Here is a 23,836-nt window from a genome sequence, read left to right as displayed (position 1 = left end):
AGATGTTGCATGTACCCTTGTAGAAAATAAACGAGAAACGCCAGTGGGAACCGGCTGCGCTATGGTTTTTTACAACATATCGCATCGGTATATTTCTATACGGAGTTAACACCTCAAAGAGTGACTGGATTGCCAAGGGCTATTTTGGCATAAAGCTTTCGAACAACCAGGACAATAGGGTCGGCGAGAATTCCCCAGATTTTGATAAGCATTAATTTTAAATTCTATGCAGGGGAAAAAATGTGGAGAAACTGACAACGTCAATATTATTCATGAGCCAGTTAATATACCTGTAACAAAATAATTTTAATTTCATCGTCTCTTGGAACGTCTTGTCTGTCACTTTGCAATTTTATATAATGCAAACGTGGACGTTAGCCTTAGTGCTTTCGCTTCTGAACTAACGAAAAAAAAAACATTTCTTATTGAATACAAGCATAATTGTTATTTTACCATATTACAAAAATTTCATCTATAAAATATTTACATGTGATACATTACAGGTTCATATAGGGATCAAATTAAACTTACTTTACCGTATAATGAAATCAAAGTTGTACTCTTCGGTTATTTACTGCCTGGGCACATGTGTACGTGAATAGATCTCGATCGAAATGACAATGTATAAAACGTACTGATCCAAATGAGATTTAACGTTCTCGTCTGTAATGTAAACATTAGTTATTATATAGTAGTTTCTACGCTGATAATTAAGAAACAGTATATAAATAAGGTTCATGTGTTGTCGAATGCTTCTTTTGAAGGGTCACAGTTTTCAAACAGAAATTAATGAGATTCTATGGTTTCACATCGATGTTGGTCCTTTTTTGTCATCAGAAAGTCGAGAATCTTCCGATAGTTGGTATCCGCAGTGTTAATACACTCACCACCAAGTCACATCTGCGTAACTAAACTGGCCGAAGCCGATCTGTTACTAAAGCAGTAGAAAAGTTATTAAGTAACAGTTGAAAACGGGTGATTCATGCAATAAAGCCTTCGATCGATATTGAATACCGAAGAAGTTCATAGTAGTAGTTAGGTTATTACTTAAAGTTAACCTTTAAAACTTGATATTACGTAGAAAATCGAAAGCCATGGGATGTAGCCTTCAAGAGAGGCTCATCGAAGAAAACTGCTGTGTTTGACCCAATTCACTGATGCAGCTCCACTTTAGGAATTGAATCAAGGAATAGCAAATGAGTTCGCTGCGCTGTTAAGACTACCCGTACATATTACGTAAACTTACATCGCATTCACCGCACATACTACTCTTATACTAAGAAATGCTTTTTTGGTAATGGGTGACCACCGACTCTGCGGGCAAATGTCACAGAATGCACAGAAACCGCAAGCTAACATCGGACGACCCAACAGAGGGTAACGTTGAGTGAACAATGTTTATTCTTGAGAGATTTTATTGCAGGGAACGGTGTAATTTTTTACGTAATTACTATACGACAACGTAGTTAATTTTGCGATATGCGCCGCATTGTCAGTTAGAGCCCAGCATTAACAGCCTTAGGCACGTGCATTGTGAGGATGTGTAACAATAAAGGAGATGCTTCTGGCTGTGACACTGCTGTTAAGACATGGGTGTCAGATATGAAAAGCAGGCCATTAAAGAAAATATCGGCCTAATGAATCCGGTGTTTCATGAGTGAGTACGGAAATCACGCGACGATTACAGCCACAATTGTTTTTCGAAGATAGCCAACCTGTCTTACTTACTAAGTATGTATCCAGCAAGGATTTTTTACCTTAAAACAAGGTATTCAGAGGATCGCCGCGATCGGGTTTTGGAGCCAAAAGTGAGCTCCTTTTACATTCTTAATGACTTCGTGAGTGCTCTAGCGGGAAACCGATTTATTTGGATAATACAATACGTCACAGTTTCGCTGAATCATTTTTGACTAATCGTCGGAATCACCGTGGATGCTGCTTGTTGGTGATTTTAAACAGGAACAGTTAGTTTTTTGATGATTTAAACTGAAAATGTTTAATTCAACATGGTTATTAAATCCAATCCTAAAAGGCTTGCCTTTTATGGTGAATAAAACACCTGTCGAAAATCTATAAAGCCGTGTAGAGATTTAATCTACTGTACTCTTGGCTGCCTATTGTGTTCATACCCTTATCCTGATGCTGTTGTATTACATAATGCGTTGTAGACATTTGGGTTTAAATTTACGCAGATGTGGCATTGTCGCTCAGACAACAGTCTGGCAGACTACGGTTCGTGTATTAATTATGGTCCCTGCGGAAGTGGCAGCAGCTACGGGCTAATATGGGCAAGCACCGCCGCGGTGGCGGGTACGCCACATCCTCGGCTTCGTTAGTAGTTTAAATTTGCGCGCTTAAATCACGGGCAAGGCACTGGTCTCCACTGGGGCTTGCACAGTGAGATGGGCTAGGATATTTTGTGAAGAGCCTAGTTTTTTCAGCAGTAATCAGAAAATAACCATTTAGATCAGTTTTTGAGAAGCTTTTGGAAGCAAAATTATTCAAAGCAGTGTACAGAGAAGGTTTCTTCTGTATCTGTAATCGGTCGACAAGTTCCACAATGCGCTAGTCGTGCCATCAGAAGGCCCAAGATTCGTAGTTTGCGCGCGCGCCAAAACGCGCCAAATAACGGAAATTTGCTACTAACGATGTAACAGGTGTGATATAGGCGCTACAGGCTGCGCAGACGAATACATAACTGTGCTGTGGCGGGGAACAATAACTGCCCGATGTCAGAGCCAGATATTCGGCTGCCTTCCGCGGTATTCAACTTCGTATCGAATCGTCCGCGTTGGCGCGCGAATTTGAGCGACAGTTCTTTTCTGTGTGTGACTGGCCTACAGCCGGTCAGTGGATAGAATGAATGATGTTCAGTTATGCCCAGGATGGGACATCGTTCGACTCCGATCAGGTTATCGGCGTTTACCTAGTTTTAATGCAGTCGACAATAATGTAAAGATTTAACTTCTGTTTTTTTCTTAATTTGCCTGGCTTGTCGTTTAAGCAGGATGTGTAAATCGCGTTTATTGAATTAGTTGGGACAAGGCACCATGGTGATGTGCTGCTAGCTGAGTTCGCAAATGCTAATGTCGGTTAGCGGTTTGCCCGCCTTGAACCATCAACGTGATTGCAACACTCACCCACAACAGACAAGTTGTACAGCATTGCTGTAGAAATGGCTATAGCCCATTTTAGCAGGGCCATTGTTGCTGACAATTAGACTGCCAAGTCTGAACCTACCGAGCACAGGCTGCCTGCTGCTGGTCCGGGGACCAACCACATGTAATGTGTGCAATCTGTACGCGCAGGCCCATGTTCGTAAGGCTGAAGGGCCGGTTGGCTGGCCTCTGGGCCTCAAACTGGCTTTCGTCTCCGGAGACGGGTTGCTGCTGCTACTGGTTGACCGTTGCCAGCGCCCGGCGCACGCTTATGGCCTGTGGCGGCGGGTCTCCACCACTAGCCCTCGCTATATCTCGGCGGTGTCTCGGCAAGACAACTTTCCCGACCTCCCTAGAAGTTTCTCTACCGATTCACTCGTGACTATCACCACTACAACTATACTGAACAGCCGCGACAGCAGTCTGCAGAGGCCTCATGTGCCAACCAAATCAGTCCTGCACCCACAGTATCGGTAAAATTGAAATGAACGCAACGGAATGGAAGTTGAACAAAAGTGAATTGTGTGTTTGCTATTGTTGAACTGTTTGGTCTAGAAGCTGATTGTCACGCTTATCGCAGGTGGAATTTCCTGTACCGTACACTTTGACGACAAAAGGACGCACGAAAGACAAAGCGAAAGGAAAAGGGAACAAGAACGAGATAGTATCTGGGAAGGTCGTGTGTGTATGTGATGAAGGCATGCCTCTGGTTATCGATGGCTTGGATACATATGATGCATATTGGCGAGCGCTCTGCTGTCGTCCGCTGTTGTAGTAGGAACGGTGGTGGCTAGAAGCATTGTTATTAGCGTTGACTACGTTGCTGTGTCTTTGATGTCTGTTAATGCCGGGTACTGATTCGAGGAGCTAACGTATGTAAACATACTTTAACAAAACACCTATCTCGACAGATGACGTTCTGGCTGATATTCCCTTCGAATATTATGTTAATTATGGCGGGCGAAAGCGCAAGACAGAATTAGATGCGGCAAAGACGCGTTGTTGTCGAGCGCTTAGCCAGGCATTGGAGGCGACCGAAAAGGGAAATTGGAGGCTGGGACATTAAAGCTCGAGTTTGTCAGAATGAGTGACACTGAGTGTATACTGATGTGATCTCGGAAACGGTCATTTGACATTATACATAGACACCTTCCCGATCATGGAAAATGGACCCTCCGACGCCTCCAACGGTGACTAAGGACCGTTTGTTGGACACTCTTATAGATATGGCTGATTTTCTCGACGGTATTTGCAGGTCAAGGCTGCGCACCGCCGATCCGAAACCCCCGACGGCACCGCCAGTGCATCTCGTTCCATCTCCGCCGCCAGCATCGCCGCCGAAGTTCGCCCTCGAACCACGCACTGCTACGGACGAATTCGAGTCGGTTAGCCAGGTATCGGAAATCGGCGATGATTCATCGGTCTTGGATATCCCCGAAGAGGAGCCCCTCGAGTTAGCTACACTTTCGTCCTCGCCGGCCGTGAAGCCTCAAAAATACCGACTTCCGTTTGGCACTACCATATTTGAGCAACCTCGGCGTGCGCCTCTCGCTCAGCTCGAACCCGAATTCTCTGACAGTGAGACCCAAACAGATTGTACCAACATGGCAAACAAAAGCGTTCAAACATCCCAGAACGACTTGGACTTTTCAAAATTCAATGCCATCGGAGGCAAGGACATGACAGTTCCCACGGACGTTGAGGGGGGAACCATCGCTGGACAGCCGTCACTCGCACAGCTTTGGAAAGGGTTGTTTTTCGCTTCATTGTCAGCGCTCTTCTTTGCGATATCTTCGGCAATTGTGAAAAACCTCAAGTATATACCTGCGGTGCAGCTAGGTGCAGTGAGATTTGTCGGTATTCTAGTTCTTTCGTTTCCAGCGGCACTAATCCGTTCCGAACCGCTCTTTGGCAGTTCTGATTCTCGATGGATGTTACTTGCTCGCGCGATCGCCGGTTCCACTAGTCTCGTTCTCCGTTTTTACGCCTTCCAGAGGATGCCGCTGGGAGAAGCTTCCACGATCATATTTTCGGTACCGATTTTCGTCACAGTCTTGGCTCGCATCTTTCTTAACGAAGTGTGTTCTATCTTTCACATATTAACGTGCGTGCTCACGCTCATTGGTATTGCGTTGATTTGTAAGCTTCCATTGTTGGTCGGAAGAGATCCGTCCAGTACCCTCGCGGTAATGGGTGAAAGCAACGAACGCCTGTACGGTATCATCGCTGCCCTATCTTCTTGTATTTTTGCAGCGTCGGTTATTATTTTGTTACGCAAACTCAAGGAGACCGATCCATACGTGATCATGTTTAACTTTGGATGGATTGCGTTTATCATCACGAGCGTAGCGACCGCAATTATAGAGCGCGCGGTTATCCTACCTAAAACTATGCTGGATGCCGGTTTACTTCTGCTTCTAGCACTTTTAAGCTTTTTCGGCCAACTTACGCTGACGTTTTCACTTCGCAGCGAAGACGCTGGTCCTGTTTCAGTGATGCGTGCAACAGTAGATATAATGCTTGTGTTTATATTTCAAGTTGCCTTCTTTCATGAGATACCTGATTTAAATACTATTTGCGGCGTCATCCTTGTAGTCAGTTGTGTGGTGTTCACTGGTTTCCGCAAATGGGCAACGAGTTTACCTGAATCCAGTAACACACGTCGCAAATTGGCCTTTTGTCTGTAATATATAGAGGTAATAATTGTTTTATCGAACGTTTAGATGGACCACGTGAACTCGTTGTACTGATTCTCGTAAACAGTATGCAATAAGAGTTCATAAAACGTTGAAGATACCACCATATGTATATAAATGGTAATTTTGCTCACGGGGACGGCTACCAGGTAGCTTTGGAGTAGGCATTTCAAGTATATAAGCATACCCCTTCAAGCAAATTTGGCAAGCCAAAAATGATTATTCTATTCACACGAGTTAGTAAGCTTCTGCAAATTAGAGACCTGAAATTACTTTACTAAGTAAACAATTGGCCAACACTTAAATTTACGAAAGATGTAAAGAATTCATATGAAAAGTATTTTGCCGATAAATATGGTGGTAAAAGGCAATCAATTTGTGAGAAGTATTGAACGAAGTACTATATTACCAAAAACAAGTCTCATGCAATTGAGTTGAGGAATACTTTTGACCAACAAGATGAACAATAATTTAAATGTTATATTCCGTGATCACTGCGTCGAATTAGACAATAAAATTTGTTTTAATGTTAAAAATAAGAGCAATTTGTATGCAGCTGTGACCTTGATCATTCCAGCTTCTTTATGTGAGCTGCAAACTGCGCTACAGTCGATTACGTGGCATTCGGATATTACTCCTGAACCCTTGCAAGGATGCTTGCTACTTTTTTTTCGAATTTTTTTGTCTTTTACGTATTACATTTTGAACTACTTTATTTAAAAACACCTCTATTGAACTCACATCGTAATGAGGAGAAGTGCTATTTCATTAGTATGTGACTTTTTAATTCTGTAACTTAAAGCCGCAAATTAGGATCGATAGAACCTGTATTGTGTAAATAGCGGAATTGCATGCTTTGAAACATCTTGCTACCGTTTTACAAAAAAAGAACTGGATGTATCCGCTCAAATTGTCAGTGTGTGACGTGGAGAACGTGGAGCCATTATCTGAATAGATTTTAGGTGAAGAACAGTTCAATGAGACTGCGAAGTCTCATTTTTACGTGGTTAACGTATAGTCATAACAACACGAAAGGTAACAGGCACATATACAGTACATAGCCAATTATAGAACCTTAGTAATTTAGACGAAGGCGAAGCAAATATAAAAACACACTGCAATTAGTAATCTTGTTCCATAAGAGTAACACATAAAAAAAATAAAAACAAAGATTATTTTATACAAAGTATAGTATTTTACTCTGCTCAGCTTCCAAATACATTGGTCGCTCCAAGACGAAAACCATTTCTGAAATTGCTAGTCTCACTTCCCAGAGCTAGAGGTGATTGAAAGAGATACTCCGCTCTCACAACACGTTGCGGTTAAACCTCTGATCTAGTGTCTACGTTCCGTTTATAAGGAACGCGAGAACAGCAGAATGATGTCGTTAGCCCTTGATTTTTTGTGGGTTTCGACCACTAGCTGCCCTTCACATAAGCTGCCAGAATAACTATTACAGGTACAAATACAAGGCGAAGGATTGTTTGACTACATACGAACAGATATATGTCGGTAGTTGGATGCTACAAGAAAATATCTGACAAGGAGATAGGTAGATTTTAACAAAAATAACGCGATCAAAATGCTCGCAGTGGCATGCACGTATTGTCATTCCACCGTATGCAAAAAACAAGTGACTGTTGATGCGAGAAAAATTTATGCAAGACTAAGTAAATTATGGTGGGCGCTGAAAATAGTCGGTACTTCTCGTTAGTATTATGATATTGCTACTGCGGTTAATTGTCTTATTCTGAGAGCGTTGTTGTAGAGTCCTGTGCGACCTCTGCCTTTTCTATTGTTGATAGTGTACAAAGCAATAATAAATTGGATAATTTGAGCTATACGAAACTGTTCGTTATCTTAAAGCATGTATTTAATATATCGTAGTACCAGAACAGAAACACCTACCCTCTAGCATTTCGAGCCATATGTGAAAGCACTCACCCGACAAATATGGAAGTGTTATCTTTTTCTCATCGATTTTTGGTCTGGTTTATTGTAGGTTTGCCACGCGCTTAGGAATACAGGCATCGTAGGTAACGTTGCCTTCGATATTAAATGGGCAACGACAGTGCTCCAGGTTCTTAATAGCCTAATAAAGAAGAAAAGGTCAGTTTTTATTACTCGTCCTTTTTCGCTAGTCGAGTTAGAACGTGTCAGAAGAGAAGCTCATAAAGCATCGTAGAAACTAGCTGTAAAATGGGGACGATGTACATTATCTAAATGTATCGATGCTATAAGGTCGATATACCAGTCAGTATTATTTATCTCTTGCTGCAGACACTGTTTTACTGCTCGTCGACTTTTAGTAGAACACGCAATAGGAACATTGAGTTAGGTAGCAGTAGAGTACTCGGACTCGGAAGTGTCCGCTGTGGTTCGCGCAAAGCGTTTTTTCTATTTGCTGTTTGCAAATGACATCTAGCCGTGGCAGTATCTTGATACAATGAGGCTCTATAACGAAGGTTGAAGCCAGTAAAAAGAAGTTTAAAATCGTTGTTGATTATGTACCTAGACGTTACAATTATAGCGCCGTAGCATCATTCTAACTCCTAATATCGCTAGTTTTAAAACAATGAGCGACTAATCATGTCACTGTAAACAACGGCTGCCATGAACACGATATATTTGATTCATATTAAATGTATTTGGAGGCAGCTGCTGACCAACGGCTGCTTCAGCAATAAGTGAAGCTCAGGCTTATATAAAAAAAAATGTGTATAAGGAACAAAGACCATTAGTGAATTAAATAGACACATAGATTTGTATGTGACGGTAAGTTTCTTTAATGCTAAAGTTCAAAACCCAATAATCGTTATATAGCGTTTGACAGATCAAATTAAATCGAGTAAATTCCATACTATTTGTTGTATCTATAATTTTATCCCGCCGTAGTCCTACAAACTACCGTTGTGACTATATTTTAACCTTTACATTTCTGGAGCTTTCTGTTTATAACATCTTGTTAACAATTAAGGAACTGAATTGCGAAATAACATAAACCTCGATAGATTATGCATCAGTTAAGCGTTCTCACTCTGATGGTCAAACTTTGTAGTATCATCAAATTCACAACACGATCTATAATCTATAATTCACAGCCATATTCAAAAAGCAGTCGAAGTTTAGGGCAACTATTGTCGAAGGTTTCATCCCCAACCGTATGTGTAACTTGCAGCACAACACGGGCTCGCGAAAAGGAAGCGTCATCTGTACACCTTTTTATAAACTTTTACAAAATGAAGTGAACCATAATTTCAGTAGGCTAAAGATGTCACTAGAAGAGCTAAGGACATCAAACGCTGAAACTTTATCGGAATATAAAAGTTCTCTAACAAATTTAATATTTTTGGTAGAGATTAGTTAATGAGATATGACGATCCACTTTTGTCTTTTGTGTGTTCTTCTAAAGTTCCCTAAGACTCCATTTATAGAATAGAGCCCTTTCTCTTTAAAACCTTTAAATTTCGGGGATATTTCGTGTAACGGCAGTGCTGACAATTTAAAGCGACGTACGAAAATCGATGACGCACTGGATGAAAGACTACCGAAACTAGCGCCTCATATATTCATCACAGCGGACGGCTGCTTATGCATATTCGTCTAATCCGTGACTTTAGAGCAGTTTAACTGAATACGTTAATTGAAACCGTGATATATCACACAACGATTCGCCCTCATGGGAAAAAAAATGTAATTCTTTGGTACGGAATGATTTCAAAGGTGTTTGCTTCTTGGCCGAACCTCCGCCTGGAGTGGCTTGTCGCTCCAGCCTCTGAAATCTTCTGGACACTATTAGGAAAGTAAAGTGACCATTCTTTGCTTCGTAGTTATGCGTACTCCGGCATTTTCATTTAATTTAATTCAAGGCATTTTTACGTATAAGCCACATATAGAACTTTGATACAAGCGCAAATCTGCGTGGACATATTACGCTTCAATAAAAAAGAAACGCGAAATCCGGCTCTCCATATCAGTTCAGTGGGTTTTTTTATTTTTTCAAGATATCTACTGCGGTCGTTAAGTTGATGTTTCAGTCGGCGACAATGGTACATATAGTCATGTAAGTGGGCATACAACAATTGCTGTACGCCCACTTAAGAGAACACCATAGGGGTTTTGTCTTTTGGGTCACAATGTCGGGTCCTTTTTATTTTCACATTTTTTTTTGCTTTCGATTCTAACTTCATACGAGATCTTGCCCTTCTAAACTTAGCTTTTGAACGTTTAGTCACTTTAGTTCATTGCCGTTACTTTCGTCTTGAAGATATACGTTCTTGTAAGGAAAATCTCCGATAAGCCCTTCGCTATATTCGAGCTTACGACTTACGATAAGGCGATTTATGGTACGAATCTTGCCACCGCATCAGCGATCATCGAGACACATGTAGGTTATCTCGGGACATCTTTTACTGCATGTCATTCGTTGCTTTATTGCTGACAAGGGAAGCTGGGGGACTGCCATAATACTGAACAACTGCATCTAGTGTCTCAACTTATACCGTGAGTATAAAGTAAAAGTACAAGATGCTCTATTTCGAAGAATTACGCAATCTACGAAATTAAATATTAAAACATTATTGATTGGCTACTTCGAAATGCATCCGCTAATGAAGTTAGCTTTTTCTAGCTGTTACCGTGGTCGACATCTCTCCATCAACTCTGTCCTTTGTTAATCTGATTGACAGAACATCAATCTTTTAATCCTATTTTGTACTAAGACTGCATCTTACGACTATTCCTACATTTATTAAATGTGAATTCGAGTTGTTTTATGGTAAAAATGTTCTTATCAATTCGTCTCTTAGCCGTCAGGTTTTTGCTGTACTTTCCGACTGTAATAAAGGATACCTCAGAATAGTTGAGTTAGTGCAAAGTAATATCCAATTTTCTCTACTCTCCATTTTCGTATGATCAAAATGGTCTACGAGTTTGCCTTATAAGACTAGTTTAATCCTTTTAAACTAAAAAAAAGTTACAAAACTTAACCGTTGTTCGGACTCTGAAGGTGCGTATGCCTCGTGGTAAGATCGCTACCTACATCAGCACTTTTCTCATTCTTTACATTGGCAAAAAGCTGCGAAGTATACACGGGATATTTGCGAGGACCATGTATCGAAGAGATATAGGCTTGCCTAATATATTCTCCTTCAAAGAAAGCTCAAGGCGCCTTTGACACATTCGGAAAGATGAGTACAGGCCCTCGTCAGACACGGCACATTCATCTGCGGTTGTTTCGGCAGCATTTGGATCTCGGTGAAAAATGGATAACATTAATGCTGCTATTTTGCGGCCAGACATGGAGGTCGACGTACTGCGATATTCAGATTAAATATTGTATTTTGAACAAAATGTCGATCGATACCGGAAAAGAGAAAAAAAAATTGATGAACGTGAAAAAATCACCGCGATAGTAGAGGCGCTCCGGGCTTACCGGCAGATCAGGTTCCCACACCATTTTTGATCACTTCGTTGTTTTAAAGATGAATGAGAGATATGTTAGGATCGCGAATAGCTAAAAGCCTAATATATAAAACGTGGAAGCTATAGTGAATTGTCTAGGTGGAAACAAAAACTTGCAATTCAACTTTTCTCTTATATGATTTAATGAATCAACTACACTCACATTAAATGTTTGTTTTTATTGACGCAGATGTTTATAGGTTCAATATTAGCAATAGCAACCTATATGCTAAACGCAATATATTTTTTGAGCATTATCTGGTTATCTTATATGTCTCATTACATGACTAGCATTCTAAAAAATGCTCAGTATTCACTTTCACGCTCCGGAACAGTAACTGCATTTAGTTTTTTCTACATTTTTTCCCACTTTTTTTTTCCTGTTTCCTGTTTGATTGTATTGGTACATTACGAAAAAGATTACTATGAGCAGGTACATTTATACCATCATATCAATTAACCATATCGGCCTCAGGAATCTCGCTGTTTACAGCAAACACTCTGGCTAAACATCTTTCGCTTTACGCCCTATACACCGTAGCCTTTTCGCTGGGCATCGACAACACTACAAATAATTATGACTACTAAACGGTCGTTTTCAGAAGCCGTTCCCTGAAACGTTCTAAATCATACATCGAACCACAGCTTCTATTAGGCGCATCTAACGGACTTTGGAAGTTAATCATTTTTTAACCAGTTGGGCTATACCAGTGATTTTTTACTGTATGTGTATTAGAGGTAAAATAAAAATTTTTTACCCACTTATCCCAACCCTCTGGCTACTGGACAGTCATATACACCTACGGTTCGTGTTCCCATATGATGTTCGATCTATGGTTTCCCAGAATAAATCGATAGCAGAATTAGTGCGCCAGTTGCTTTTTATGGCATCGAAAACTTTGCGATCATACGAACTCGAATCAGAAGGATAAACCGCTCGAAGCCAACCTTGGTTATTCCTTTGTTCAATCGAAGAAGTAACTGAGGCGTAGCGGTGAGGTCTATAGCATTATCATCAGGTAATCAGATGCCTTCCTTTAATTGTCTATGAGCCTCTTAAAGAATTCGAGATAGCGGGCCGCATTGTTGTTTCATTTTTGGTAAGTATCTTATCGTAACAGATGCCCCCTGATGTACATTGCAGGTATTATCATGACAAACTTACAGTTTATTATTTCGAGCGCAATACCTTTCCTGTTGGCGGTTGATATTGAATCATGTCCCGTCTATGACGGCTGTATGTTCCAAAAGGTTTTTAGTTGATTAACGTCCCGCCAAGTGCAGGTGGAACATTTTATATGGAATTCCAACTGGCTTTTTTCAATTTCCAGTTTTTGGCTATAGTTCTGTTACATGTTAAGATGTGAAATGCCAGTGTTGGTCAACATAGCCCTTCGACTTCAAATTTCGTTTCTATAACAAGTCTCATCAATTGGATACATTTTTGTTCCTCGGGGCTCGACAACTAGTCACCTCCTAGGTAGTCTTCAATTTTTGTGCTTAATAAATTTGCACCATCCACGTACTGCATCTCACTAAAGGCCTCTTTACCTCATGTGTTCACCAATCTGCGATGAAGTTCCTTTTCAGCTGTAACCTTTGAGGAACAAGACCTTAACCTTGATTTTTGAAACTAAAAGGTGTTTTCCTTCTGAACTCAACTAAGTAAACTCAACTGGCTTTCACTCACAAGCTTCTAGAAGACTGGAATATCTACTAGTCAAATTTCGTCTGCTAGTGGCGCATATTCCAAAAGTTTTTCGTATTCTCTTGTAACAGCATAACAGTACACTGCGTTTCAAGCGAATGAGCTTTTGAAATGTTTTAGATCACAGTTTTATATTTCGCACTAAGAGTCTATTATAAATGATGAGAAAAGCAGTTTCTATCGTCGATAGTGCATACATTTTACGCAATTTTTTAAACAGATTAGTATGTTTGAAAATAACAGAACGCTACAGCCAACTAGCTTTTTTTAGTTAAGTTACGATTTACGAAGGCTGATCACAGTACACTTTAGGAGCCTGAGGAGTTAGTATTCCGAGAGCTTTTATGGTTTTGATTACGGAGTTCTCATAGATGAGGCACACAAAACGACTTCATTTTTAATCTTTACTTGTGGTCTTTACTAAACGTTTCGCAAAAGTCCCAATAATCCCGATACCCATTTTTACATAAGTTTAGACGGTTGAAATGAGTTACGCCATTTGTTGTTATTGATTTTTAACCATATGACTACAGACCATTGGTAAGCAATCCTTTCTACAAGCAGCATGTGTATCCAAGACTAATGAACGACATCTGTAGAGATCTATTTTTTCTACATTTGAATAAACCACGGAAGATTGTACTCTAAAAGGTAAGCTCGAAAACTTCCGGAGACTACCTTAGAGCATGTTCATACATTAAGCCTGATAACAATGACAAAATAAGGTCTTCTGATCATGATCTGGAACGATTACCCTATTGGTTAAGAATTGATGAAAATAGATTTGGTTTACATTGTAAAAACTGTTTTTCAACGTTTTAGGCAAAATAATACTGAATGAGAGCCATAAGAGATCTGACAAATGGCATTTTTCACCAACACAAATTATTTACCTCAGAAGTACCCTACGAATACTACACTGTGATATAAACTTTGAAACGCTTTGCTTGAAATAAAACTTGAATGAAAAGCTTGAAAAAAAAAGAAACACTCTGAAAATTATAGAGACAAGACCAGCTTAAAAGGGCGTCACCCATATGGCCTCACGTTCGGTGCGTTTCGCCTCGGCCGTTAGCCATATCTTCAGAAAACTGACCGCTATCGTAAAGTACGTTCGGTTTCGAACCTAGATAATTCCATGTGTTCTTGAGTGTGCAAATACGTTATTACTGCAAGATCACAAAAAAATCAAATAAACTAACCCAGACTGACAAATTGTTTTATGTGAGGATAAATTATTTGAAGGAAAGAAGGTCGATCACTTCTGATGAATTCAACTGATCTAACTGATCGTGTTTCACGTCGAGGGCAGTCAGACCGCACTGAGCATTATCCAACAGCTTGTTGCTCTATTTCTACACACTTTATTTCTATCAGTAAATTTCTATATTTAAGACAAAGCTTTGCGTGACAGTCTTGTTTTTTCCTAATTTTACTTCTATGTGCCTAGGATAGATATTTTTAAAAAAGGTAATTTTGTGTTGTGTATGTATTGATAATCATCTATCATGATATGGGTGACATGCGTTATTTTTACAAAGCAAACAGCTGTCTTTGGTTTTCCAACATGATCTAACATTCGCAATTTGTAAATTCATTAGCGGCACGATGTGTTGAATCTAATATTTGCTCTTTAATTCTAAATGATTTCTTGGACACTAAAGTAAAAACAGAAAAAAAGTTAATAGATTAACAAATAGATTAACAGCATGTTACTTTAATTAAAATATGCGACAATTTCATCATCAAAATAACATGGCACGATAGCGGTACATGAGCAGTAGGTTGCTAATACCTAGATATGATAGAGAAAATGTTGCAATTGAGAAAAAAATAAGATATTAAACGATGCCAACCTTAAATTTAGACTGATTCCAAAAACGGCTGGTAACGAAACTGATTTTTTCATGGTAAGCCTTACAGTTATTGAGTTCAGTCGGCAATCCGATTAGAAGTAAAACTATCACTGCCTAAGCTCTGTACTAAACTATCTTACGCCCGTTACGTATTTTCGTATTAGCTAGGTATCAATGGCCTTTGTCTAGATTGTCTGGATACTTTTCACAGTTTAAAAGACCAAATCATCTTTGCGAAAAGACCTAAATTAAGGAGAAATTTGTCCTGGCCTACAAACGTTGTTGTGCCGCTACGGTTTACTTTTATGTATTTTTCTTTAAGAACAATTTTAACATGCATACAATAGTGTTTAATTATAAAATCGATTTTTTAAAATCGGAATTTTTTTCGCAAAGACGCTTTCCACTTACATTAATACTAATAATTGGAATAATAATTCTAAAATTTAAGCTTTATTGATATTAAATTATGTACTCGATGTAATCGGAAAAATTATTCACTGACACCCTGAACATATTTTGTAACATGTTCAGGGTGTCAGGCTATACACTTCGGATGAAAATCTGTAATTCCAAACAGATCAACTCGCAGCGCTGAGCTGAACGTACAGCGTAGATTCAGCATGTTGAAATCAGCATCAAAAGCAATAGCTAACGAGTGCTATGAACGATGCTACTACATAACACAGTGAAAGACAATAATTCAGTATTAATAAAAATAAATATTCTAGTATCTATCTTAATACCCATGCGCTGCGAGAGCGGTCCCCTGACCAAGATCGGCGTGACCATAACCGTATTCGTGAGGAACTTGGATGGATCCCGAGGGAATGGACATTCCATAGTGTTTGTTGTAATAAGGAGCGAATGCGGGCTCGCTGGTCTTCGTGCCGGGCTCGTTTGTCTTAACATTAGCCCTGAAGCCCAGCTTGTCGGCCTGGTATTCAACGCTGCGGTGCCTTCCGTCAATCTCGCCAAGGTAGTACGACCCTACGATTTGGCCGTGCGAGCCCTTCTCTTGCCGTCCTCTCACATTTCCATAGTCGTCCTTAATATCATATTTGAACTCGTAATTGCCATAATCATCCTGTTGTCGAGTGGCAACTGATTCACCTCCGAGATGGCCTTTGTAATGGCCTCCGTACTGGAAATGCCCACCCGCAAAAGCGGTCGAGAGAATGCACGCGGCGATCACGACGAACTGCAATTGAAATTGTCGTACAGTTAAATCGCATTGAATATAAGACGATATAAGTAGGTACGTTGGAACAATCAAAGTAAGGCAAGGTCACATCTAACTCAATTTTAAGGCTTCCCTCCAAATTAGAAGTTCTACGTGTAGTCGTATTACACATCGGCGAGGTATCCTTACTCCCTTTATTCACGTCTACTTACTGGGAACATCGTTAAAACTTGCTTATTCTCAAATGAACTGCGTTTTCAACACTATTAGGAAGGAAATATATACCCGTTAAGTAGACCGTAGAAAATCGGGTAAGGACTTCCACAAGCGGTAAAAGCGATTACTGATAAGCTGAGCGAAACATGGGGCTAACACCAATGGCAGGTGAAGCAAAAGCGACCCCAATTGCCGTTGCCAAAGTGAATCACACCGCGCGGGATTCTGTAAGGATTGCGACCACCTGATTAGGCTTGTCAGCAGCAATAGGCGCCAGTGCTCTAGCATCGCTACCCGTAGCGTGTGACAATTATGCTGACAAAAACAGAAAAATCGCATTAAGCACTGCAAAAACAATAGGTGTGTCCACTATATTTCGCTTTCGGGTCTAGCGGCGGGGGGTGTGAACGCAAGACATTTCGCCCACTATCTCAGCCGAACTATGAACTATTCGATAACCAATTATAGCGTTCGACTGGAAACAAATAAATGCCATCGCACAAAGAAGCTGACAGCGGTCAGTCGTATTTCAACTCTATTTAAAAAAAAAAAAAAAAACTTAAGCAAGGTCGGAATCTCCAATAAAAAAAAAGTTACTCGTATGAATACGCTACCAGTCCAGTCGGCCCTTTATCTATCTGTCTGTTTATCTATCTATCTGTCTATCTATTTTAATACAAAAGTGTGTACATGTATGAGAATGTGCGTCGTGATGGCGTTATGAACACGGCCCGGTGATATTAACGAGCTGGAGTGTAGGAAGAACGCCTCATTTGAAATAATATAGTCAAAAATTGGCCCTGTCTATGTGCACCAGTATTGTAATCACACGAAAGGGCATATTTTTACGTGAACGATGTAGAGAGCAACCGTATAAACTTTAAAACACAACATTGGGTATAGAAAGTACAGCCTCGTTATGTAAATAACTGCGCAGAAAAAAACTGTGTGTATTGTTATTGTTGCGGGCCTTACGGGTTTGGCTAAAAAAGATCGTTTGTTTGTTGTTTTTATTATTCTCGGTTTTATTCAATTGTATTTTCTCCTATTTTCGTTGGTTTACTTATTTTCAAAGCAAGCACTCAAGCCCTCGACATATAGTGAAATAAACAAAAAAAAATGCAGGATACAAGACAGATAAACCCGAAAGCTATTTTTTTTTTGCCTTTGGGACGCTCAACAGAAACTGTTACCAATTCAAAGGTAGCACACGCATGGGAATACAATTAACGAAATCAACTTCTTGCTCGAAAAATTATTTCGCACTTTTTCAAATCCACGAGAGATATAACTTACAGTTGATGTAAGATCAAGATAAGTTTCCCTTTAGTGTGAGGTTGAAAATGAGTGAAGAGGTGAAACATGGATTTGCAAAAAGAACGATGGGCTTCTGAGAAAGGTCGTCCCTAGAGATATAATTACAAGAATAGAGTTATCCTCAATACGTTTTGGTGGAAAAATAAAATTCTATTTAACGGGAGCACAATTATTTGTGATAGCTGATCGCAAATGGAAGTCCCATCTTTTGTCGCAAGCAGACGGCTGATAGTTTTTCTAACTACTTAGTAACTTCAAGAGAACTCAAACATGGCCAAGCTGGACCCGATTAGGAATTAGAGTGTAATTAGTTAGCATAGAATTTTTCAGTCGAATTTATAATAATCGATGGCACAAAACAGTAATAGTGACCATAAGGCCGTTTATAAGGTATCTGCTGAAAAATCCTTAGTCAAAGAATACTGCAGATCATCTAAGACAAATACAGATATTCGCAAGAAGCGTAAACCACAATTGTTAGCTCGAATTGTATCTCCCCAAATATCCAAGTTCGCCTTTGTCCGCTTGACACTTAAGCAACCGAACGTTACTTCAGACACGTCCTGCTGGATTTATCGGGATTTTTATTCAACACACCCATGAAGCGGCATAATAACAATATGCCAAAGTAACTTTCGCCAATCTTGTCAAGTGCCAGCTATTACAAGAGGTAAAAAATGGTGCAAACAAAAAGCAAAATATCTATACAGTCAAGTAACCTTAACAGACCGATGGCAATAGATAGTATTGTTTAAAAGTATACAGCTTTTAATTATATTTATTCGTGTCTAAGCTTCACTCGCTGCCGTCATGGCATACACGGAACGCGTTAAAAGCGACGTTCACGATGGAAAAAAGGCATGACTTTTATTTTGGTGATTTACAATTAAATGCAATTACATCAGCTATAGATATACTTCTGTTCAGTAATATATTACATTTTTCGCATTTATTTTGCCCCAGTGTTGTATATTTGCAGAACATATGTATCATTAAAAGACGCGTAATTACTTAAATGCACTAGACAAAAAATATATCGTATACTACTTACTTGGGAATGAGTAAGTTACAGCTTTCTTTTGCAATTCTAGAACGCATTTTGTGACCTCCTCATATTCTAGACCTTGGATCGGCAGAATGTCCGTAATACTGGTCATTACAAATGGAATAATGTGCAATAGAACATTACGCAATGGACATTAGCAAATCCCGGCTATATATTATTTTTTAAGCGCGTTTCTAAGAGCCTTCTGATTGGACATTAAGTGGCCAGATTCAGAAAACAGCGGAACGCTGCTCGGTCCGTAGCTCCGTCGCTATGGCAACGATAGCCACTGTCGCTACTCCATGGATAAACATCACGAAAACTCTTACACGACCCTATATCGCATTACCCCAAAGGGGAAGACTGACTTCCGCTCCTATTCATATGACGACGGCATTGTATAAGCTAATTTTGTTATTATTGTTGAGATCGGAGCGGTCTACGAACGATTTTGCCGAGGTGTTGGCTTCAGATCTACGGTCGTCGCATCGACGTAGAGTGACAGAGAACGTATACAGTGCCATATATAAAAAAGGCGTAAATCTATATGATTGTGTAAGTAGATATTTATAAAGTTAACTATATTGCTCAAATACCCCCAATTAGTAGTGGTAGTGCTATAGTGTGATTTGGGTTGTCCATATGTGAAGTTTCATATTAGCTTGAGACGAGAACACCGAATTTGTAAAGGTACCTAAATGGGGTACACCCGAGCCGTCTACGAACTACTGAGAGATGGGCAATACGAGGACGCCGTCGCCTTCCTTGGAGATCAACTCCAGCTCAATCCAAGTTCGAGACCCGCATTGTCTCTACTGGCATATGCGCATTACCGGTAAGTTTGCCCATCAAACAACAGTGAACAGCCCGGAGCTGATTGATGCTTTCTAGTTAATCAGCTCGGTGCATAAAACACCGGCTGGTAAACGGCGTCGCAGCAACTGGTGCAACTAAATAATCATTGCTTGCAGTTTACAGGATTATGTGAATGCAGCAAATTGTTACGAGCAGCTTGTCCTTCTTAGTACTAATGAGCAAACGTCACAGCGGTATCGTCTTCACTATGCAAATGCGCTTTATCAAGCCAGTCTGTTCGATGAAGCGTACAAAGTTACTCTGCAGATGGATGATATTCCAGAACTGAAGGTAAATAGGTGCTACTAGGTACGCTAGATGGGAAATTCGTGCCTGTGGCTCGTCTCAATCGGAGCCGTAGTCCGGCACACGGAACATTCGCTGGCTAGCTATTGATAAATACAGAGCAAAATCGATTTTGGCCGTGAGCTATTTCATTGTGCCCTTAGAGAAACCCATAAAAGCGCTTTTTAGCGATCTTCTAGAGTACGCCCACTGTATCTGTGAACACTGATCAGCGCATGTACGTTCGCGCCTTGCTTTTATGTTTAATGCTTAAAATCCAGCTGTCATTACACAAGCTTCGAGCGGCTATAGAGTATGCACGGGACGATGTCTCCTCGGCCGCCAAGGAACTTCAAGCAGCTGAAGATCACGGCGATCCTGACGTGCAGGTGCGGGCCTTCCTAATTTCTACCTCATTATTGAATAATTATAAATAGCTCGTTAGTTAAGAATCGTGTAACATGGATGCAGTGTGCGAAGCAGTCAACCGCGCCAGGCTGTGCTTGTTCAAAGGACATTTGAGTAGTCACATTAGCGGAGGAAGCAGATGTCCTCTATTGACAAATTCCAATTAACCCTGTTATTCGGCGTCATCCGCAGGTAAATCATGCATGCATTCTGTACAAAGAAAATAAGTTCGAGGAAGCGCGTCAGAAATTTCAAACCGCAATGCAGGCTCAAGGCTATAGTGCGCAACTTTGTTACGCGGCGGCGCTGTGTTGCTACAGGCTAAAGCTATACCAACAGGTAGCACTCTTCAAATCGATGGATAAGTTCTATACGAAACAATAGGCGTTAGCCGTTTGTGGAGGTGCGAAATAAAGAAAAGCATCAAATACAAAACGATATGATCACGGTACATAACCGCACTTGAATCGCCGAGGGCAGTTGTTCGTTTATTTGTTAATTTGAACTGTTAAAAAAATAGTAATAACATCTAATCCCAACCTATTGTTAATTTAGGCACTAAAACATATTGCTGATATAATTGAACGAGGGATTCGAGAACATCCCGAACTCTCTGTGGGAATGGCTACCGAGGGAATCGAGGTTCACGTTCGAAATTCAGCTGTGTTACGCGACACCGCCCTTGTTGAGGCCTTCAATCTAAAGGCAGCCATAGAGTTTCAGCTGAACAATATCGCTGATGCTAAGGAGGCTCTAACAGATATGCCGCCCCGCGCCCAACAGGACATCGATGCTGTTAGTTTGCACAATCAGGCACTTATACAGGTACAACTTGAGTTTTTTTCGTTGCAATTAATGCACGATTTTACCTCATTCAATTACTAGCACGACCGCAAACCTTACATCAGGAGATACACGTCTGCAATAGCTATGCTGGATTATTTTGAGTTCATTACAGCTGGAGTCATCTCCGTCGTCTTCCTTCGACAAGCTGCATTTCCTCGTTGAACAAGGTAGCGGTCCAGCGGAGGCTTTCGCCAATCTAGTTCTCGTGTGTTGTCGTTTTGAGCATTACGACCTAGCCGCAGATGTTCTCGCTGAGCACGCAGATATCGCTCACCTCATGCTTGCACCTCATATCCAGGTACAAGCTCTCCCCAGACAGCGCTAAAACAGACAAACCCTGTTACGTGATAATCGCTCATTCGCGTCAGCTCGTTGATATCGCAGAAACTTAGTAACTTTCGAATTGAGGACGGGTAACTAGGTGAAGTTATTTCGAACAGGCGGTCGAAGCACTGCTGGCTAGCCGAGCGTGTTAGTTCTTCGTCTCATACTTTGCAGAGTGCACCTAGAAATACGCATGTCGTTCTAATCTGTCGAAAAAAAAAGTATTAACAGCGCCTTCTTGACCTTATAGCAAAGTAACGTTATCTCTATCAAACACTATATTCATGGGCACATTTACCTTGTACGTAGGCATTCTTGGAAGCAGTTATCGCATGTCAAACTTCGCCAGATGAGGCTTACCAAAAACTCGATGACATGGGCCAGAAACATATTGAAGCCCTTAGAAGGTAACGTCATAAACTCTGTTTGAAACAATCCGGTCTTTACATATTTAGTTATTCGCTTCACGTATATCTCGATATAGATGTTTACTCGACGTAGACTTGAAATTAGAAGATTGTCTGTCTTGTATACGTACGCCTTACCTTTCCAAATGTGCCGAGATATATATATATATATATATATATATGCGCTATTTTGCAGACTGAAAAAGTCGAACGCGGATGCGGAGTATGATGAAGAATTGAAACGTTATATGCCTGTTTTAATGGCTCAAGCAAAAATTTACTGGGATCTTGAGAACTACGTACAGGTGGAAAAACTGTTTAAAAAATCACTTGAATTTTGCGGGTAAGTGTGGCTTGCGACAAAATACAATAGGGTCATTACACATAACCTGGGTGTGCAGAAGTTGAGCGACAGGAAAAAATATGGATTTCATCAAAAATAAATGCGTTGATTTTTATAAACGGTCTGATTGAACGATGTCTCTCCTTGCAGCGACCAGCAGTCCTGGAAAACGAATGCAGCCCATGTATTGTTTATGCAAGGCGACCGCTTTAAGGAGGCGTCTACGTTCTATGAATCGCTTCTCAAGAACAGTTCGAATGTTCTCGACGTACCCGCAGTGGTTCTAGCAAATCTCTGCGTCTGCTACATTATGACAAGTCGAAACGAAGAGGTCTTGCGTTCTTCCTTGCTCCTATTAAACATTTAACCTCATCTATTTTATATACGTATACGACACGTAATAGATCACGTTGAAGAACCTCTTTTAGAATATAGTCAATATTTTTTTTTGACTAAATATTTTCAGAAAAAAAAACTCCAATGAATACCTCAGCCTCTGTTTCGATGCCGCTCACCTTAAAATATTCGTATAATTTGAGTTTGTGCTAAGAATAAATTTTTCGCTAATTGTAGTTGGAAAATTCAGCGATCATATTGCGTCTTGTTGGGTGCTTAAAGGACCATTCTTTTTCGGTCAGCATGGAACCCATGGCAAAAGATCGCTAGGTTTTCATTTCATAAATGGTTCTTCCTAGGGAGCCTTTTAGATCTTTATAACTAAAATGGAAACCACGCATGTCAGTTTCGCCTTTAGACCTACCTTAGGTTTGTGCGGGAGGTCGCCGCGCGGCTAGGTAGCCTACTAGTGCTAACATTGTAAATTTCGCACCACGATTACTGCTGTCATAGCCTATCATATTCATTGTATGGTGCTCATTTCATAATCTAGGATCACAGGTGGAAAAGAATGAGGGCCTTAGGGTTAAATTCGTTCTAATTCAAATGTTTCCTCTATATTTAGCCTTCGACATGTTGGGCAAATGTGTTTATAATACTGTTATTACCAATGATGGCGTATACACCGCTGCGAAAAACAGTGCTGGATAAAAATTCGGTCACGACTGTTAAGACACAAAGATATTGACATGGTATATTGTGAATTTTATAATTGACGATATAATAATTTGTAGTATGATGTCAATTGCTTAAAAAAGCTTCGTGAAACAAACGGCAAAAACTTGTTGCAGTTACTTATGCCGATGGCAAATCTGTTATCTGAATTAGTACTTGTGACTCTGCTTTCACGTTATGCCCTTTCCGATTTTTTGCAGGCCGAAGAGCTAATGCGACGGATCGAACAGGCCGAAGAACAACTGGCCTACACGAAACCTAACGAAAAAGTCTACCATCTTTGCATTGTGAACCTTGTCATCGGAACGCTCTACTGTGCGAAGGTAGTACTTCACATCCACTATTAGCACTCTAAAGCTTTATTCAGACACAAGTATTTTCTATCAATCAATATAACCCTTAAGATAACAATTGTGTAATTATCTTTCCTACTCTTGACTCTCAGGGCAACTACGATTTCGGAGTGTCTCGTATCATCAAAAGCATTGAACCGGTCTCCAATAAACTTTCACCCGACACCTGGTTTTACGTCAAACGATGCTTTATTTCTTTAATTGAGAATCTCGCTAAAAAGGTTAATAAATAAAAGATTGATCGAGTTCCTCTCTCTCTCTCTCTCTCTCTCTCTCTCTCTCTCTCTCTCTATATATATATA

General features: G+C 40.3%; 3 protein-coding genes across 7 annotated transcripts in view; 2 read left to right on the top strand and 1 right to left on the bottom strand.

Annotated features, from left to right (window-relative positions):
* The first annotated feature begins 1,246 nt into the window (after positions 1 to 1,246).
* On the top strand, positions 1,247 to 7,702 carry LOC111249394 (solute carrier family 35 member G1-like). 2 transcript variants are annotated; one of them, XM_086987821.1, is made up of 2 exons: positions 1,247 to 1,377; positions 4,414 to 7,702. In XM_086987821.1, the coding sequence occupies exons 1-2, from the start codon at positions 1,298 to 1,300 to the stop codon at positions 5,843 to 5,845; spliced, it is 1,512 nt and encodes a 503-aa protein (XP_086843947.1). In that variant the 5' UTR covers positions 1,247 to 1,297; the 3' UTR covers positions 5,846 to 7,702. The 2 variants fall into 2 exon arrangements, with proteins under 2 accessions (XP_086843947.1, XP_022658941.1); XM_022803206.2 differs by lacking the exon at positions 1,247 to 1,377 and having other exon boundaries at positions 2,177 to 7,702.
* Ttc30 (tetratricopeptide repeat domain 30) overlaps positions 1,454 to 23,836 on the top strand; it is a 23,066-nt gene continuing 683 nt past the window's right edge. The window contains exons 1-12 of one of the 4 annotated variants that reach the window (XM_022803203.2): positions 1,454 to 1,657; positions 19,293 to 19,477; positions 19,614 to 19,788; positions 20,064 to 20,171; positions 20,383 to 20,529; positions 20,746 to 21,015; positions 21,149 to 21,334; positions 21,670 to 21,767; positions 21,964 to 22,110; positions 22,261 to 22,441; positions 23,382 to 23,504; positions 23,627 to 23,755. In XM_022803203.2, coding sequence (XP_022658938.1) covers positions 19,341 to 19,477; positions 19,614 to 19,788; positions 20,064 to 20,171; positions 20,383 to 20,529; positions 20,746 to 21,015; positions 21,149 to 21,334; positions 21,670 to 21,767; positions 21,964 to 22,110; positions 22,261 to 22,441; positions 23,382 to 23,504; positions 23,627 to 23,755 — 1,701 coding nt within the window. In that variant the 5' untranslated portion in view covers positions 1,454 to 1,657; positions 19,293 to 19,340. Of the gene's footprint in view, positions 1,658 to 18,910; positions 19,478 to 19,613; positions 19,789 to 20,063; positions 20,172 to 20,382; positions 20,530 to 20,745; positions 21,016 to 21,148; positions 21,335 to 21,669; positions 21,768 to 21,963; positions 22,111 to 22,260; positions 22,442 to 23,381; positions 23,505 to 23,626; positions 23,756 to 23,836 lie in introns of those variants that run through there. The other 3 variants (XM_022803202.2, XM_022803205.2, XM_086987817.1) reach the window with 3 other exon arrangements.
* Positions 14,707 to 16,329, bottom strand: LOC111249395 (adult-specific rigid cuticular protein 15.7-like). The gene is made up of 2 exons (XM_022803208.2): positions 16,277 to 16,329; positions 14,707 to 16,082 (listed from the first exon to the last, which is right to left on the bottom strand). The coding sequence occupies exons 1-2, from the start codon at positions 16,283 to 16,285 to the stop codon at positions 15,621 to 15,623; spliced, it is 471 nt and encodes a 156-aa protein (XP_022658943.1). The 5' UTR covers positions 16,286 to 16,329; the 3' UTR covers positions 14,707 to 15,620.

This window comes from Varroa destructor, unplaced genomic scaffold (assembly GCF_002443255.2).
Source record: "Varroa destructor unplaced genomic scaffold, Vdes_3.0 BEIS01000004.1, whole genome shotgun sequence".
Classification (NCBI taxonomy): domain Eukaryota; kingdom Metazoa; phylum Arthropoda; class Arachnida; order Mesostigmata; family Varroidae; genus Varroa; species Varroa destructor.
Note: the sequence above shows the minus strand (reverse complement) of the source record. Positions and strands in the feature narration are given on the sequence as shown.